General features: G+C 39.5%; 1 gene segment (V, D, J or C); it reads left to right on the top strand.

Annotated features, from left to right (window-relative positions):
• The first annotated feature begins 3,216 nt into the window (after positions 1-3,216).
• On the top strand, positions 3,217-4,975 carry LOC134612133 (T cell receptor delta variable 2-like). The segment is given in 2 exon segments: positions 3,217-3,381; positions 4,551-4,975. Coding segments are annotated over 2 exon segments (474 nt in total).
• The last annotated feature ends 15,467 nt before the right edge of the window (positions 4,976-20,442 follow it).

The raw sequence follows: 20,442 nt of genomic DNA, 5'->3' as shown, positions 1-20,442 counted from the left end.
CTGAACCCCAGGGGCGCCAACTTCATTACTGCCACCCGACCCCAGTGGCTTCCCGGCACAGCGGGCACTCGAGGGTCCCCCCAGTCTATGAGACTCCCCTCTCCTAGAGTCCACCGGCTGGGCAGCCTCTGCACCCCCACTGTCCCGGCAGAGTCTTGGATGGCCAAACAGGGCACCCTTGTCAGCTCTCTCTGTCGCCGGCAACTCCTCCAAAGCGTGGGTCACACGGCCCCGTGGCCACTGGTCCGCCGCAGACCCCTACAGTCCAGCCCGGGCGGGCTCACAGCAACAGGGAGCAACACCCACCAGGTCTCCGGATCGCCTAGGGGTATGGGTCGCTGCTGTCTACCCCGAGACCACCTGGTCCTTGTGCTGCAATAACTTGTCGGCCATCCCTCCGAGGCACATGTGCGATGCATGGGCAGACGCCTAAGTAAGTGCATTGAGAGTCATCTCATCTGGTCCCAGGTAGGGCAAAAAGAGAGCTTCTGCAGTGTAAACGCTGCTTCCCATGCAGTGACTTGGCACATTTGATCAAAGCTGTATCCTGAGTCCAGCAAGTGAGAGCTGGGGGCCAGTAACTCATAAGTGGAAACTTGTAACTTAAAACCAAAACACAAGTGACCGGGATGACCCCCCCCCCCCCCCCCCCCCTGGGAGAAGCGGGGCTGCAGCGTGATCTCTCCGGTCGTCTTTGCATATTGGGGATGACAGTTACCTCCATGTTCTAATGTCTCATGAGACACTAGCTGAGCGTGTCCAGCTTCAGCTATAAGCTGCAGGCTCATGCTCTCCAGAAGGCCTGAAGCTCCAGAATCCTCATATTTGTGTGGTCTTCAGCCCCAGACTGGTCTCTTTTTAATGCTTGTGTGTTCCCCTGTTCAAATATACTACGTTGAGGGCCAGCTGGTCAGTTTACTAGCTGTAAATTAGTGTTTATTCAGGCTCAGGACCGGAGCTGCATGAGATGGCTTCCTTTCAGCTCGACAGTCCAGCCCCGCCCCCTCAATTTAGTATTTTATGTATATTTAATAGACAGCTCAGACAAAGTCACACCCAAAGGGGGGCCCAGAGCATCTCAAGGTCAGAAACTAGCAGACCAGGTTTTCATTGAATTAGATACACCACCGAGTGCTGGTGCTAATGTTTCCTTCATACCTTTACTGGTTTTGTGTCAATCTGCACAATGTGTGGTGTCTAGCTTTTGCTTCTGTCAGTGATGTGTTTCTGCAGTAAGTATCATATTGGGAATTCAGAAGAATTTTGATGGTAAAAGGGGAGTATTAGTGCTAAAATCATGTTTTGTTTTTAAGAGCTCACAGAAGGTCAACTGGTGACTCAAGCCACAGCTGACCTGGTGAAAAAAGAAAGAGAACTGGTGACTTTTGATTGTACATACACTAGCGGGTACCCGACCATAATGTGGCATATCCAGGATCATAATAATCTCATCTATTTTTTACTGCATGACGAGACACCACCAGAAGATCTGGAGCCAAGGTTCAGAGGCAGGCTCTCTGCTGCACTTAACAGGCATCACAAGTCGTTTCCACTGACAATATTGAGCACAGAGCTGAGAGATACTGCTATATATTACTGTGTCTTGATGCCCACAATCACTGAGAGGGCACAGGTGTACATAATCACCTTGTATAAACTACTGCTGTGTATATATCTATGTCTTGACAAGCAACACTTCATCCCCAGCAAAAAGCCAGACACTAGACCATTGTGTTAGTGTCCTTGTTACCACATAAGCACCTTATATAGGAAGATGCAAATATAAGAAATATAAATAACTAGGAGAAATGGAGGAATTATTAGGGAAGGTCAAGGTGAAGAGATCTGATAATAGGAGACAACAGGATTCTGAAGAATGGTGCTTCATGGGAGGAGACACAGGGATGACAAAGGGGCAAGAGGATGAGAGAAGAACGTTTGTAAAAAAGTTGTAGCTTGGGCCATCTCTGTTTAATTAAATTTCCTGGGATACTACAGACACACATAGCACTTCAGCTTGCCAAAGTGCTCTATGTGTCAGGAGCATCTCATATAAATGTATTTTATTATAACAGTTCTAATTTCTATTTGGAATTGGCACTTTTAGAACTAATGGCAGAAACATTCCCAATTATGTTAGATCCGCAGAGTGTGCCTGCCTACTCCTCCAACTATAAATGTACCTATTGGCAAACATTCGCTCACGTGCGTCCATATAGCCCACTTCAGATTTGCGTGCACTGCGTTTCTGTGGACTCCCTGGCTCGCAGTCTGGAGAACTTGGGTTCAAAATCAAATCCGCAAGTTGCCTTTGATTGGTCATTTCCCTATCTTATAATGAAAGCAGATCTGCAGCTTTTTCAAGCTGTTTTTAGATATACCACCAATTGAAAAATGCAGCAATAAATAAATAAATGGAAGTATATCTACTAAATTGTTTAAAAACATTTTTACTAAAATGTAGAAAAGATAAATAAATAACTATTTAACACAATCTAGATAAAACAGATGTCCTTAAATATGTTTAATTCCAAAATAAGCATCCACTTATCAGACCTATTTTTTTTCATCTCTAATTATATAATTAGAAATGTGTCTAACGAACTACTTAACAAAATAATACTGAAATGATCACACCACTCATATTTTATACATGAACATAAATATATATTTATGCAAATGGGAATATATTATTTCCTTCCAAGTCACTTTTTCAGAAAGCAATAATTAAAGCCCCTTCATTGTTTTGCCAGTATTAATATAAAATGTAAAATAGGTAACAGCATAATCTCAATGATCATTTCACACATACCATTAACTGTCATTTCATGCTTGCTCGGTTCTTCACTTAAATTTGTGGTATGGGAGGGCAAGATCTCAGCAAAAGCATTGTAGCAATAAATATTAAATAATAAAAAAATACACCTAAACACAATTAACTCTTACAGGCTTTTTCCTAAACCGAGATATGTGGTTTGGTTTTAAACCAAAATAATCGAGTTGGAGTAAATCTCCAACTCCACTGAATGATTTTGGTCTATTTGAGACAAATTAAGATGTAGATCCCATAATAGTACCCGAATAGTGGCATTCTGTGAGGCTAAATAATTTTTTTTTTTTTTTACAGTATAATGAAAATTCAGAGGAAAAAACGTTATATGATATGTTTACCACTAAAATCCACTCATATTGCAAAGTTGCAGGTGTCTGGCTATGGACTGCCTCTTCCTCCTATTTATGCATCTAGCTGAGTGCCCACTGATTTTGATCACAAGATACATTTTTATATACACAATTTACCTTCGACCGGAGGCTGATACTTTGCGCTAACAATGAGGGCTTCTTATCACTCACTGCTTATGATACTTGTCAATTTTTGGGGTGAGTATTACATCATTCACTATTCAAATTAACATGAAAAAAAAAATCTGAATAAAAGCTGAACTGTCACTTCTGATATATTTGCAAAACAATAACTAACTAGCTAATTTAAGTCCCAATATTTGTGGATAAGGTTTTGAAATGATTTAATACTTTTAAATATACTTTTAAAAATTAAATAAATTTTACTAAATAAAGTATTAAAATATATTGTGTGTTTAAATATATGTCGTATGGCTTTCCTGTGCATGTGCTAGAGCGCACATTAGCGCACCTGGTGCATCATGGGGTGCCAACATAGACACAGAGGTGCAGTGGAAATTGGTCAGTATCTGAACAACCGCACCTGTACGCTTAGATACCAAAAATAGTTTTCATCTATACTCACAGTAAAGAAATCCAGGACCCTAAAGCCTTTACACCATCATAGATTGGATGTTACCATAATTAATAACAATTAAACATTTGTTACATTTTTCTGTTCTCATGTTCAAATTGGATGATGTTTATCCATTTTATTTAGTTAGGAATCGTATGCAAGCGATTATATTTCTGTATGTATACAATTATGTTTAAAAATGCAATTTAAATGTAATATTATTTAATTAAAAAAATCATTGAACATGATACATGATGGTTTGTTCTCTACCCAGAGCAGAATAAAAAAAATATGAAGTATTAAAAATGCTGCACTACTATATATGTTTAACAATGTGTGCAACTCGGCTACAAATATACATCACATCTTAATGCATACAATTCTACCTGGAACTAATTGTATGCAAATAGGTTAAACCATTGATCCATTTTTTTTTTGTGGTGGTTAGAAACACTAGACTAACTGCTTTATTAGACATAATACTAATTGAACTTTAATTGTATTACTCCCCAGTGAATATTCTGGGACTTATTTGGGTCACCAGGACTAAATACTGCAATTTAGCATGTCGGTTACAAATGGCAAATCTGAGGCTAAAGTAGACAGGCTGTGACTATGTAGATGAAGATTTCAGTCAGATTAAATTCACTATGATTTGGCGTTTAGTGAATAAGCATGTAAGGATGAAGGACTGAATGTCCACTTTGGAAGTTCGTTGCCTTAGCCTTTAATTCCTGCATCTTGAGAGCATTTCTAACAGCATTATTTTTTCTGTTTGCTTTATTTTTAGGTGAGAATTCTGCACTCCAACTGATGCAAGGTGATAGCATCTCAATAGTACAGAAAGGACATGGAGTAACTTTGAATTGTAGCATGGAAGGGGGGGAAATGGAGCGCTACTATATGTTCTGGTACAAAAAGGACAGCAAAGGACAAATTATTTTTGTTTACAGAGAAGGAGATGTGTATGGACCAGGCTTTCGCGATATTGTTGTCGGGAATGTTAAAGCTAATTTGTTCACCCTACATATCAAAAGCTCTGCTCTGACAGATCATGGTATTTATTACTGTGCTTCAAGAGTGGCACAGTGTAAAATACTTGCATTGTTTAATACAATAAGCTCTCTCTGCACTACAGAATTGCTTACAATATCAAATACTCCAAATATAAAGAACAAAAAAGTTTTCCCTTTAACCCTAGATCAACAAAGTTAAATCTGTGGTTAGGGAAATGGGTCAGAGTGGGTGGTACCAGCTCCACCTAATGGGCATGAACCCTTAATTGTAGATATGATAAAGAAAACACACTGAATGCTATGGTAGTGCTCCCTGAAAAGACGAGAGACTACCTAGCAAGCTGGTAGGATGACAAATCGGTATTATTGTGAGCCTGATCTATCTAGAGATTAGGAGTCCAGTGGATAGGGGCGAACTAGGGGAACAAAAATAGGGAAGACCAGCAATACAAGGTGCTGGAAATAGTGGATGTAGTGCAAGAAAGTATCTCAAACTCAACAGTGTTACAGTGAAACTTTATTGACTGCTTATAAAGAGAGATACACTTGTCACTATGTATCCACAGTTACTTCTGTATCCTATAAATGATAATCCCTGGGATGCAAATAAATAATCAGTTCAGAATGCTATTTCCAGGGAAGTATATGACAGTAAACCCCTAGACAGTATAGTCCCTAAAAGATATAAATTCGTGCAGTCTATGCATATGGTAATAAGAAGCACAATATTCAATAGGGAGAGAAAAGAGAAAAAATGTTTAGCCAATACTGATGCACAGTAATAAGTAAAAAAGAAAAAATGTCTACTGACAAACACAGGTAGCGATGAAGATAATTTATACAGAGAAAAAATCTCTTAAGGTAAAACAATTAAATCGCTAGACTGCTGGGATTCCCTTTGCTTTAAATATGGTCCCTTAAACTTATATAAATCGTGCAGTCTTATACATGTAAACAATGCGAGGCACAATTATCAACAGGGAAAAGAAGAAAGAGAAAACGTTTGACAATACTGATGCACAGTAGTAAAGTAACAGGGAAAATGTCTACTAACAGGCAAAGGCAGTAGTGGTCATGAGGTATAGCGAGAGAAAGTCTCTCTTAGTAACACAAGTCAATCACTAAACTGCTTCAATTCCCTTAGCTTCTGCTAATAAACACCTTCGTGGGTGTTCTAACGCTAAATGGCTAAACTAGATACTGTTCCTATCCGTGGTATCGGACTCCAAACAAAAAATTAAATGATCAAAAGGAAAGGTTAATAACAATTAAACATAACGAAAAAAATGTGCAGAGAGGGGTTTCCCTTGGTGCATATTGAGTGGTGCACGGTGAGAGGCAAAGTGCAGTGAGTGGGAATACCCCCTGTCTAAACCCGACGCGCGTTTCGGAGTCTGAAAACTCCTTCGTCAGGGGTGAAAGTTGCCGCCAGAACCCCCCCGGTATTTAAATGCATAATGGCCAATCACAGAGAAGGTGGTGTATTCGTCGTCAGTGACGTAAAATTTTGACGTAAGCTTCATGTGGGTGGAGACTCATCGGCTGCTACGTCAATTGATTGGCACAGTCCCTCGGTCAGTGGGGATAGCTAAATGATATCGGTCCACTAGTGTATTACCGATTGGAAGATTAATCGAATAAAGGTTTGGTTCTTACTGGTAAGCCATTAGAATATATAGCGATCAGGAAATATCCCCAAAGAATGTAATACAATTACTACATCCTAAATATATTATATGGAAGATGGAAACATACAGTATAATACAGTTAATTATGTATGTTTTTGGATTATGGAGTGTCCTCTCATAATCTTATATGTGGTGTATATGGAGCAATCACTGGAAAGTAAAGATAATAATTTATGGGGGAAATCTCCCTTAGTTCGTCAGTGAAGAATCCATAATACACTAAAAAAGAAACCATAAAATAGAATGGTATTGATTAGATGGGGAGGGAGGCAGAAGGGGAGGAGATGGACGGTAACTACGGGACAAGTTAATGTCCCACAGATCAAATCATAATACAATAGTGTATGAAAAAAATTAAACAAAATCCCGTGAATTGATCAAAAATTTTTTATAATAAATAAAAATTATAATTAAGATAGATGAAATAGGCTATTTACAAATATACAGGATAAATAAGTATTTTGTCTGAAGAGACTTCTAGATAAAGGGGGAGTATGAAAAGCCCTCATTAAGACCTTTAGGAGACAGAGTTTTTAGGCGATAGATCCAATAGCATTCTCGTCTTTTTAGACGTTGGTCCCAGTTGCCTTTCCTCTGGTCCTGTTTGATTAATTCTATGCCTTGGAATTTGAGGGCATTGATGTCTCCATTGTGAACTGTTTTCACATGCCTGGAGACAGATGTTTCTATGTTTCTAGTTGTTTTGACTGAGTTTATGTGTTCTAGGATGCGTTTCTTAAATGGTCTGAAAGTTTTTCCCACGTACATCGCCTGGCATTGGCAGGTGATGAGATATATCACACCCTTCGAATTACAATTGAAGAAGGAGGGTGAGGAGAAATTTTCGGTATTAGAGCTATTGCTGAAATTTTTTGAGTTGGTGTTAATGTACCTACAGGCTTTGCACCTACCACATTTGTAGGTGCCTTTAATTTTTTGTGACAGCCAGTGAGTAGGTGGTTTATTCATTTGGAAGTGGCTATGTACCAAAATATCTTTCAAATTATTACCTCTTCTGGCTGTCAAGGAAGCATGAGAAGGGAGGACATCTCTAAGGTGTGTATCCTGTTTCAGGAGAGGCCAGAAGCGATTCATAATGGTTCTGACCTGGTCCCAGCCGGCATCGAAAGTGGCAATACACCTAAGTTGTTTCTGTTCACCATCTTTTGATATTGAGGGGACAGCTCCTTTCTCTCTTAATAGATCTTCCTGTTCAGTTAAGAGAGCCCTATGATATGCCCTCTTGAGGCATTTATTGGGGTACCCTTTGGACCTGAACATTTGTCGCAGGTCTCTTGCTTGTGTTTTAAAATCTTCTAAGTCGGAACAGTTACGTCTCAGGCGTAAATACTGGCCCGTGGGTATTCCCCGTTTGGAGACATCAATGCCCTCAAATTCCAAGGCATAGAATTAATCAAACAGGACCAGAGGAAAGGCAACTGGGACCAACGTCTAAAAAGACGAGAATGCTATTGGATCTATCGCCTAAAAACTCTGTCTCCTAAAGGTCTTAATGAGGGCTTTTCATACACCCCCTTTATCTAGAAGTCTCTTCAGACAAAATACTTATTTATCCTGTATATTTGTAAATAGCCTATTTCATCTATCTTAATTATAATTTTTATTTATTATAACATTTTTTTGATCAATTCACGGGATTTTGTTTAATTTTTTTCATACACTATTGTATTATGATTTGATCTGTGGGACATTAACTTGTCCCGTAGTTACCGTCCATCTCCTCCCCTTCTGCCTCCCTCCCCATCTAATCAATACCATTCTATTTTATGGTTTCTTTTTTAGTGTATTATGGATTCTTCACTGACGAACTAAGGGAGATTTCCCCCATAAATTATTATCTTTACTTTCCAGTGATTGCTCCATATACACCACATATAAGATTATGAGAGGACACTCCATAATCCAAAAACATACATAATTAACTGTATTATACTGTATGTTTCCATCTTCCATATAATATATTTAGGATGTAGTAATTGTATTACATTCTTTGGGGATATTTCCTGATCGCTATATATTCTAATGGCTTACCAGTAAGAACCAAACCTTTATTCGATTAATCTTCCAATCGGTAATAAACTAGTGGACCGATATCATTTAGCTATCCCCACTGACCGAGGGACTGTGCCAATCAATTGACGTAGCAGCCGATGAGTCTACACCCACATGAAGCTTACGTCAAAATTTTACGTCACTGACGACGAATACACCACCTTCTCTGTGATTGGCCATTATGCATTTAAATACCGGGGGGGTTCTGGCGGCAACTTTCACCCCTGACGAAGGAGTTTTCAGACTCCGAAACGCGCGTCGGGTTTAGACAGGGGGTATTCCCACTCACTGCACTTTGCCTCTCACCGTGCACCACTCAATATGCACCAAGGGAAACCCCTCTCTGCACATTTTTTTCGTTATGTTTAATTGTTGTTAACCTTTCCTTTTGATCATTTAATTTTTTGTTTGGAGTCCGATACCACGGATAGGAACAGTATCTAGTTTAGCCATTTAGCGTTAGAACACCCACGAAGGTGTTTATTAGCAGAAGCTAAGGGAATTGAAGCAGTTTAGTGATTGACTTGTGTTACTAAGAGAGACTTTCTCTCGCTATACCTCATGACCACTACTGCCTTTGCCTGTTAGTAGACATTTTCCCTGTTACTTTACTACTGTGCATCAGTATTGTCAAACGTTTTCTCTTTCTTCTTTTCCCTGTTGATAATTGTGCCTCGCATTGTTTACATGTATAAGACTGCACGATTTATATAAGTTTAAGGGACCATATTTAAAGCAAAGGGAATCCCAGCAGTCTAGCGATTTAATTGTTTTACCTTAAGAGATTTTTTCTCTGTATAAATTATCTTCATCGCTACCTGTGTTTGTCAGTAGACATTTTTTCTTTTTTATGATTATGGAGAAAGTAAAGATGTGTGCATCAGTATTGGCTAAACGTTTTTTCTCTTTTCTCTCCCTATTGAATATTGTGCTTCTTATTACCATATGCATAGACTGCACGAATTTATATCTTTTAGGGACTATACTGTCTAGGGGTTTACTGTCATATACTTCCCTGGAAATAGCATTCTGAACTGATTATTCATTTGCATCCCAGGGATTATCATTTATAGGATACAGAAGTAACTGTGGATACATAGTGACAAGTGTATCTCTCTTTATAAGCAGTCAATAAAGTTTCACTGTAACACTGTTGAGTTTGAGATACTTTCTTGCACTACATCCACTATTTCCAGCACCTTGTATTGCTGGTCTTCCCTATTTTTGTTCCCCTAGTTCGCCCCTATCCACTGGACTCCTAATCTCTAGATAGATCAGGCTCACAATAATACCGATTTGTCATCCTACCAGCTTGCTAGGTAGTCTCTCGTCTTTTCAGGGAGCACTACCATAGCATTCAGTGTGTTTTCTTTATCATATCTACAATTAAGGGTTCATGCCCATTAGGTGGAGCTGGTACCACCCACTCTGACCCATTTCCCTAACCACAGATTTAACTTTGTTGATCTAGGGTTAAAGGGAAAACTTTTTTGTTCTTTATATTTGGTTACTATTAAAGGGTTCAAGACCCATCTTTGTGGTCAGAGCAGAGACTTCCTTTCCTTTTTCTTTCACCGTTTTGTTTAAACTGTTGATTTATGGCAGGCTTTTTAGCCAACAAATCGAATGCTACTAAATGGTGCCAAGATGCAGAGCTGATCTTTTCTGAATCTGACTTACAACCAGACGATCTAAATTACTCTATGACATCAGGTTTCAATTCACTTACACAGCTATATAAGCAACAAATAAGGTCAAGTTGGGAGATAGCGTCCTTAGAGAATTACTTAAAAAAGAGTTTGATACCAAGGGGACTTAGAATACCGACTACACCTAGTTCACACATTGATGAAGAAGAATTCATCAAAGAGTGGGAGGAAGCTGCGGGGCAGTGCTCTATACGCTTTATGCAGATTATATGCAAATTCGAGAATAAGAAATTAATAGAGATTGAAAAAAAGATTGAGAGTGAAGTGGAGAAAATCCAACACCACAAAACAGATCCAGCATTTAGCCCAAGTGAAAATAAATTACAAAATAACCTTGAGAAGTATCAAAGCATTATAAAACAAAGAAAACATAAAAAATTCTTAAGGGACCATAAGGACTTTAAAACTGGTAACGTCTATAAAAAGTTCAACAAAAAGAGAAGGGTCGACAGTGATCAGGTATCAACCTCGGAATATGAGTCCAGTGGGTCTGATACTGACGCGGTAGCAACCCCCTCCACCTCTGGGGAGAACAATAGAGGAATTCTAAAGAGAGGTGTCACTTTTTTAGACCACCAACAAGGGGAAAATCGCCCTGTCCTGAGACCACGACAAAAAAGACAGTACACCAGGAAGAACAGGTTCTAAAGAATAGACAGATTGTCAACCTATCCGAATATATTCCTACACAACCAGAATTAGATTTGTTGACAAAAGGTCTGTCCTTTATTCCCATACCACGCTTTGATAAATTCACTTGGGTTAAGGACATTCATCTCTTCGCTAGAAAGCTCATCTTACACAAAAATTTTCTCCTAAGTGAAGAAAAGAAAGCCAAAAACTTAGGTTTAGACCTCAAAGATTATCGCATGGCTATGATCCTAGCAGACTTATTAGAAGAAAGTGATAATACTGTAGGACCAAAATACCCTTTGACCAATCTCAAAAACAAAAGCCATTACTGTCCGAAATTAGGAGACTCAAAGTATGTAGAGACTTTTGTTGAGTTGGTTTGCGAGGAGATTGAAAAAATCCCATTTAACGATATAAGTTACAAACCAAACTCAAACCTAACAGCATTGGAATATAAAGCATTGAACACACTAAAGGATAATCAGCAAATAACTATAAAGCCTTCCGATAAAGGAGGCAATATAGTTATATTGGATACTCCAAAATACGTAGAGATGAACAAAAAACTACTCTCGGATCAAACGACCTACAAAATCTTGAAACAAGACCCTTCCAAAATGTTTGAAGACAAATTAAGAAGCATTTTACAACAAGGCTTCGATGACAAATTAATCTCTAAGTATGAATATAATTACATGGCAATCAACAACCCTCGCATCTCGACTTTCTATAGTCTACCTAAGATCCACAAGCAACAGAAGATCCTGACAGGCAGACCCATTGTCTCTGGCAACAACAATTTGACCCAAAATGTTAGCGTCTATTTAGACCACATTATGAAACCGCTGGTTGCACAGCTACCGTCATATTTAAGAGACACAAAACAAACCTTAGCAGTCCTGACTCAAACTCAATTACCACACAATGCTATCATCTGCAGCTTGGACGTGGAGTCTCTATATAGCTCAATACCTCACCCAATAGGGATAAAACATACAGAGCATTTTCTGAGGACGAGAGGGGCACCCCTAGACAGACACAGCGATTTGGTATTGGACCTCCTAAGGTTTGTGCTAACACATAACTTCTTCCTCTTCGATGGGGTATACTACCACCAGGTGCAGGGGACTGCTATGGGGACATCTTGCGCGCCCTCATATGCCAACCTGCACCTGGGTTGGTGGGAGGAGAAAGTGGTATTCGCATCTCCCCCATTAAATCCCCTGACCCAGTACATACATCTCTGGAAAAGATACATAGATGACATTATAATTATATGGACTGGGTCAGGGGATCAGTTTAGGCAATTCACACATAGCCTTAACACTAATGAATTGAATCTTAAATTTACCGCAGAAATAGGCACTCCATCCCTAAGTTTCCTTGACCTCATGGTATCCCCACTACAACAAGGGGTCATCAAAACTAACCTGTTCAGAAAGAGTACAGCGACAAATAATCTTCTAAATTGGAAAAGCCACCACCCAATTCAACAGAAACGGGGAATACCCACGGGCCAGTATTTACGCCTGAGACGTAACTGTTCCGACTTAGAAGATTTTAAAACACAAGCAAGAGACCTGCGACAAATGTTCAGGTCCAAAGGGTACCCCAATAAATGCCTCAAGAGGGCATATCATAGGGCTCTCTTAACTGAACAGGAAGATCTATTAAGAGAGAAAGGAGCTGTCCCCTCAATATCAAAAGATGGTGAACAGAAACAACTTAGGTGTATTGCCACTTTCGATGCCGGCTGGGACCAGGTCAGAACCATTATGAATCGCTTCTGGCCTCTCCTGAAACAGGATACACACCTTAGAGATGTCCTCCCTTCTCATGCTTCCTTGACAGCCAGAAGAGGTAATAATTTGAAAGATATTTTGGTACATAGCCACTTCCAAATGAATAAACCACCTACTCACTGGCTGTCACAAAAAATTAAAGGCACCTACAAATGTGGTAGGTGCAAAGCCTGTAGGTACATTAACACCAACTCAAAAAATTTCAGCAATAGCTCTAATACCGAAAATTTCTCCTCACTCTCCTTCTTCAATTGTAATTCGAAGGGTGTGATATATCTCATCACCTGCCAATGCCAGGCGATGTACGTGGGAAAAACTTTCAGACCATTTAAGAAACGCATCCTAGAACACATAAACTCAGTCAAAACAACTAGAAACATAGAAACATCTGTCTCCAGGCATGTGAAAACAGTTCACAATGGAGACATCAATGCCCTCAAATTCCAAGGCATAGAATTAATCAAACAGGACCAGAGGAAAGGCAACTGGGACCAACGTCTAAAAAGACGAGAATGCTATTGGATCTATCGCCTAAAAACTCTGTCTCCTAAAGGTCTTAATGAGGGCTTTTCATACTCCCCCTTTATCTAGAAGTCTCTTCAGACAAAATACTTATTTATCCTGTATATTTGTAAATAGCCTATTTCATCTATCTTAATTATAATTTTTATTTATTATAAAAAATTTTTGATCAATTCACGGGATTTTGTTTAATTTTTTTCATACACTATTGTATTATGATTTGATCTGTGGGACATTAACTTGTCCCGTAGTTACCGTCCATCTCCTCCCCTTCTGCCTCCCTCCCCATCTAATCAATACCATTCTATTTTATGGTTTCTGTTTTTAGTGTATTATGGATTCTTCACTGACGAACTAAGGGAGATTTCCCCCATAAATTATTATCTTTACTTTCCAGTGATTGCTCCATATACACCACATATAAGATTATGAGAGGACACTCCATAATCCAAAAACATACATAATTAACTGTATTATACTGTATGTTTCCATCTTCCATATAATATATTTAGGATGTAGTAATTGTATTACATTCTTTGGGGATATTTCCTGATCGCTATATATTCTAATGGCTTACCAGTAAGAACCAAACCTTTATTCGATTAATCTTCCAATCGGTAATACACTAGTGGACCGATATCATTTAGCTATCCCCACTGACCGAGGTACTGTGCCAATCAATTGACGTAGCAGCCGATGAGTCTCCACCCACATGAAGCTTACGTCAAAATTTTACGTCACTGACGACGAATACACCACCTTCTCTGTGATTGGCCATTATGCATTTAAATACCGGGGGGGTTCTGGCGGCAACTTTCACCCCTGACGAAGGAGTTTTCAGACTCCGAAACGCGCGTCGGGTTTAGACAGGGGGTATTCCCACTCACTGCACTTTGCCTCTCACCGTGCACCACTCAATATGCACCAAGGGAAACCCCTCTCTGCACATTTTTTTCGTTATGTTTAATTGTTGTTAACCTTTCCTTTTGATCATTTAATTTTTTGTTTGGAGTCCGATACCACGGATAGGAACAGTATCTAGTTTAGCCATTTAGCGTTAGAACACCCACGAAGGTGTTTATTAGCAGAAGCTAAGGGAATTGAAGCAGTTTAGTGATTGACTTGTGTTACTAAGAGAGACTTTCTCTCGCTATACCTCATGACCACTACTGCCTTTGCCTGTTAGTAGACATTTTCCCTGTTACTTTACTACTGTGCATCAGTATTGTCAAACGTTTTCTCTTTCTTCTTTTCCCTGTTGATAATTGTGCCTCGCATTGTTTACATGTATAAGACTGCACGATTTATATAAGTTTAAGGGACCATATTTAAAGCAAAGGGAATCCCAGCAGTCTAGCGATTTAATTGTTTTACCTTAAGAGATTTTTTTCTCTGTATAAATTATCTTCATCGCTACCTGTGTTTGTCAGTAGACATTTTTTCTTTTTTACTTATTACTGTGCATCAGTATTGGCTAAACGTTTTTTCTCTTTTCTCTCCCTATTGAATATTGTGCTTCTTATTACCATATGCATAGACTGCACGAATTTATATCTTTTAGGGACTATACTGTCTAGGGGTTTACTGTCATATACTTCCCTGGAAATAGCATTCTGAACTGATTATTCATTTGCATCCCAGGGATTATCATTTATAGGATACAGAAGTAACTGTGGATACATAGTGACAAGTGTATCTCTCTTTATAAGCAGTCAATAAAGTTTCACTGTAACACTGTTGAGTTTGAGATACTTTCTTGCACTACATCCACTATTTCCAGCACCTTGTATTGCTGGTCTTCCCTATTTTTGTTCCCCTAGTTCGCCCCTATCCACTGGACTCCTAATCTCTAGATAGATCAGGCTCACAATAATACCGATTTGTCATCCTACCAGCTTGCTAGGTAGTCTCTCGTCTTTTCAGGGAGCACTACCATAGCATTCAGTGTGTTTTCTTTATAATATCAAATACTCTCCTGCTCCCAGCACCTCTTTAACCCCCTTTTTATTAAGGTTTCATAAAAAATTGAGTTTCCAGCCAGGCCACATGAATTAGAGAAGCTCCCAATTTAAACATAAAACTTATCCCAAAAACAAATGTCTACCAGGAAGGCAGGTTATTATTTTTTAAATCAATGTACAATGTATATATCAATACATTATACAAATATAGATTTCATGAAGGCTAGGAAAATCCCATCCAGTTCCTAAAACATTTAAAAAATGAAAGATTGGAAGTGGCACTTTTTAATCTTATGTATGCATAACATACAAAAGGCACGGTTGAAATTACTGTATGAATAACTGTCCTTTTATACAGGAATGAGGAATCATCGGAAGAAGTGACATGAGTATTATGCATTCCCTATTTGCTACCTAGGCCAGAGACCCACGGCATGGGATTCTTTTATCCTGCTTTAACCACTGCAGGAGTTACTCCAACCACTATGACCACTCCAGTGATATCAGGTAGTTATGGTGGCATGTGTGTGCAGTGTTCCTGCTTAAAACATTGGCCTTAGAGAATAAGTGCTATGAGATGCACCTCAGCTTGCCACTAAACACAACAGAATCATTAAAGGGACACTATAGTCACCCAGACCACTTCAGCTCAATGAAGTGGTCTTGGTGCCAGGTCCCTCAGGTTTTTAACCCTTCACATATAAACATAACAGATTCAGAGAAACTGCTATGTTTACATTTGGGGTTAATCCAGCCTCTAATCCAGCCTCATTCATTTAGGAAGGTATCATCACCAGTCACTCACTATCTCTTCTCTGACTTACAGGTGTCAGGTCCAACATTCAGTTGTCACAGCCCAATTCACTAACTGGCATGTATGGAGGACACATACAGATATCATGTGAAACTTCTGGATATGTGTTTACCAATTGCATTCTGGCATGGCTCAAGCATGTTCCAGGGAAAGAGCCTCAGTACATAGGATATATTAATCCTAGGTCTCAAGTATTTCATCCATCTACAGAAAATACCATAATGAGAACTGATAATGCAAACAGGACGGTAACCTGCAAATAAAGAAAGGCCAACCCCTGGACTGTCTGCGGAGAGGGGAACATGACTGCAGGCCGGAGTAGTTGTCATGGTAACAGAATTGTTACAAAGTAGGAGACAGGAGCTAGGTGTCGGGAGTTCAGGGAGAACTCACCAGTCCACTGTAGCACACCCGAGGGATCCTGGTGGTGCTTTTTTCCCCGCCCCCTCCCCTGTAGGTGGGATGGTAGGATGTTATTATTGGATTGTTTGTTTGTGTGTTTGTTTATTTGTTTTCTTCTTTTGTCACAGCTGCTGGGTTTTCCTGCGCCAGCAAGTTATGAAAGGACACTGCCCGGACGTGCTTGGGGAGTCTCAACCTAATTTGGTAGATCACGAATGACAAGCTGAAGAGGCTCTGGTTATAAAGTTATGTTATCTGTCTGCTGGGTAAAACCAGCAGCAGACGGTGGTGGTTTTGCTGGTTAATGGAAATTAAAGCTGTGGCCGTTGCCCTTACCCACTAACATGGTGTTGCATTATTTATTGGTGGGAGGGGACAATGTGGTATATACATTATGGAGGTATCAGCAGTCAAGGCAAACCCCCGGACTGCCTAAGGAAGGGGGAACATGGCTGCTGGCCGGAGTAGTTGGCATGGTAACAGAATTGTTACAAAGAATGAGACAGATGCAAGGTGCCATGAATTCTGGGAGAACTCACCAGTCCACTGTAGCACAGCCGGGGAATCCTGGTGGTGCTTTTTCCCCGTCCACCCTCCCCTTTAGGTGGGATGGTAGGATGTTATTATTGAATTGTTTGTTTGTGCGTTTGTTCATTTGTTTTCTTCTTTTGTCACAGCTGCCGGGTTTTCCTGCGCCAGCAAGTTATGAAAAGACACTGCCCAGAAGGGCTTGGGGAGTCACAGCCTGATTTGGTGGATCACAAATGACAGGCTGAAGAGGCTCTGGTTATAAAGTTATGTTATCTGTCTGCTGGGTAAAACCAGCAGCTGACAGTGGTGGTTTTGCTGGTTAATGGAAAATAAAGCTGTGGCCGTTGCCCTTACCCACTAACATGGTGTTGTTTTATTTATTGGTGGTAGGGTGGGTATATACATTACGGAAGTATCAGCAGTCATGTTACTTTTGAAAATACTGCTATTTATTACTGTGCTAGAGAAGCACAGTGCATATTCTCATATCGTCTGCAGCAATCCAATTATGTCATTAAGGGGCAGCAGATCACTACAGTATCAACACATTTTAGATCCTGCATAGGTGGGGACCTGTACTTCTTTACATTTCATGGCATTCAAAAATGAATTGAGGTAACAGAAAATTTTATGTAAGAGTGGAATGTATTGAATGTTCATGTTACAAACCAGAATACTGAACAGTCTTAATTCAGAATAGGACCCTAACCAAATATTTAGATATTAATTATGTTTGGATATTAATTTCTTTGGTTCTGTTTTTGTTGTTGTAATTTATATAGGTGTGAGGTGCGGGAGTGGGAGAAAAAATAGAGGAGGTTATGGTTGTTGTTTTTTTTTTCCCCATCTACTTGTTCTCTTCCCTTCTTTCCTTTCCCATCTTCTCAGGAAGTGTGAACATTATCCTTCATACGTATGTATACATCTTTTAGAAAACTTCTAAAACAGTTAACAGCGAATGAAATAGATTTTTGGAATGTTCTATATGACTTCTAAACACTAAGTATTAATTAAACTAGTTTATAGTAATAAATTAATCCATGACATGAAAAAAAGTTCTTTTGGATTGCGGTAAAATAATTTCTATTAATAAAGTAAGGATTTAATTTTTTTTTTATGTATTTATAATAATAATCTTTCATTTTAAGCTTTAACTGTTTTGGCCTTATTTGAAAAAGGGTCTCAATAGCTAAGAATGTATCATTATATATAAAAAAAAAAGTGTTCATTTCATCTACGTTAGGGATGTGAAAGAAATCTAGAAAATATAAAATATAATAAAGTAACTGTAGTATGCAATTGAATAAATTACAGAAATTTTATATTACTGCTGGTAATTTGGTATTTCTGAAAGGTGTGAAAAACATATAATTTACATTAGTATTCCACACATATCTATAAACTTTAATTATTATCTAGAACAGGAGTAGGCAACCTATGGCACGAGTGCCATGCACGGCACTCGAGGTGTCTCTGCACGGCACTCATGGCTTCTAGAGCCAAAACAGACTCTGTCCTATCAGGAGTCCCAGATAAACTTCAGATATCTGCTAATACAAAAAGGTGGTGAAGGACAATCCTCAATTTATGCATTGCAGCATGTAGAGGAAGTGATCTCCTCCCAGCACTTGTGAATGGGAATCCACACTGTAGTAGCACACTGCTGTTGCAGCTCCTGTCTTGACCTGTACATGGTCAGCCTGGTCCCCACGGGAACCCAGGGAGGCCACCCACACTGCTAGATCTACACAGAAATGCAGAATAACCCTCCCCTCATACAAATAATACAAACAGCACTGTAACGGATCAACTGGCACCCCGACTGGGTACCTCCATTGAAGGATGCTCCTAGCACTTCTTGAGGGCTCCAAGCACTCCAGCAGACACCACAACCACCGAACCGAAGAAGCATACAAATGCTCTCAAGCATATGAATGCTGTAAACAGCTGAACAGGAAAAGCATACACTCCTGGCAATCGGCATACAATCCAATTCCCCCAATAACGAGACGACACTTCATTTTGAGGCTCAAGCAGAACTGACTGTACTGGCACATACAGCCTCTTTTATTCACAATCTACACACATAGTACTGCCCACAGGGTTTTACAGAACAACCAATAACATACGTACATTACAGAAAACACTGCCAGCAATTATACACAAAATCCTCCCCTCAGCCTGTGATATAATTATGGTACACAATGGTTAACCTAATTATCCCAAGCAGGAAAAATACAGTTTTTATACATGTACTATAACTTTAAAAATATACGTCCAATCTTCATAAAAATTACTAATTCCCATTTGAATGCACGAACGGGGCTGTTCGTGCATTTAGCTTAGTATAGCAGTGAGTTCAAACTGCCGAACGGGACTTAGTCTCTGCAGCTGAAAACAGAGTGTAGGAGAAGGTAAGGGTAAGCGGTGTTCGTTGAAATGTGTAACCGATTTCAGTTCCATGGATTTGGCTACACATACCACTGACCTCATTCGAATGAACAAAGATGGCCGCCGCCAAGTGTTCGTTTGTCGAATGGCGGCCACTTCGACTACTTCGGCACTTCGGCTGCATCCGAAGTGCCAATTTAAAGCTGCAGAACAGCTCCAATACAATTTAAAGGGGCAGCAAGAGTCTTTTAAAATCCCATCTGCTAAACTAGTCTTTAACAGGCAATATCTTCCAGGGGCCATAGTCTTAAAAGGGCACTGTTCACCAAAGTCACAATGTGCCCACAGACGGTTCTTAAAGGGCCATACACAGTCCAATAAAAGTCCATAAGCCCAAATGCTGGTTTAAAAGGGTACAATCTCCCAGGGGCCATAGTCGCAGGGGAGGAAGCTGGCAATCAATATTCTCCAATGCCCAGTGGCGAGGTCGGTTTCGCCACAAGCACACAAACAAACATACACACAATCCGCACAAACGTAACTCGCTAATAATCCACATACATGCACACAACCTCACATGCAGCCTCTCACATGCAATACCCCCAATCAGCCCCACACATACAAACACTTCCAAACACACAATGTGACATATCCACACACACAATTCCACAAGCAGCCCCCATACACAGCCCACATTCATAGGTATCATACACGATACCACAAACTACTCATGAACATATACAATATAATATCTCATATATGCACAAATACAAAGCAATTACAGTATAAATAACAAGCAGAATACGGCAACATATACACCTCAATTTAAAAAAATAGGACCGACACGCTACGGGACATCACAATCCAATTTCGGCACAGTGCTGCTAAAAGGTTGCCAACCCCTGATCTAGAATATGAGAATATGAGAAGTGATTGCACAATTAATTTTAACAGTACTCAGAACTAAACATTGGCAATGATTCTTGCCTTCATTTATATTTGTAGACTGACCCACAAATTTCATTACAGATATTTTTAGTACTATTTAATCAATAAGGGGTTTAAAATATCTCCTTGTGGGTAGCGATCCACTATATGAAATTACTTTGTAGAGTTCATAATGATGCGTGCCCGATAGGA

This window comes from Pelobates fuscus, chromosome 5 (assembly GCF_036172605.1).
Source record: "Pelobates fuscus isolate aPelFus1 chromosome 5, aPelFus1.pri, whole genome shotgun sequence".
Lineage (NCBI taxonomy): Eukaryota > Metazoa > Chordata > Amphibia > Anura > Pelobatidae > Pelobates > Pelobates fuscus.
Note: the sequence above shows the minus strand (reverse complement) of the source record. Positions and strands in the feature narration are given on the sequence as shown.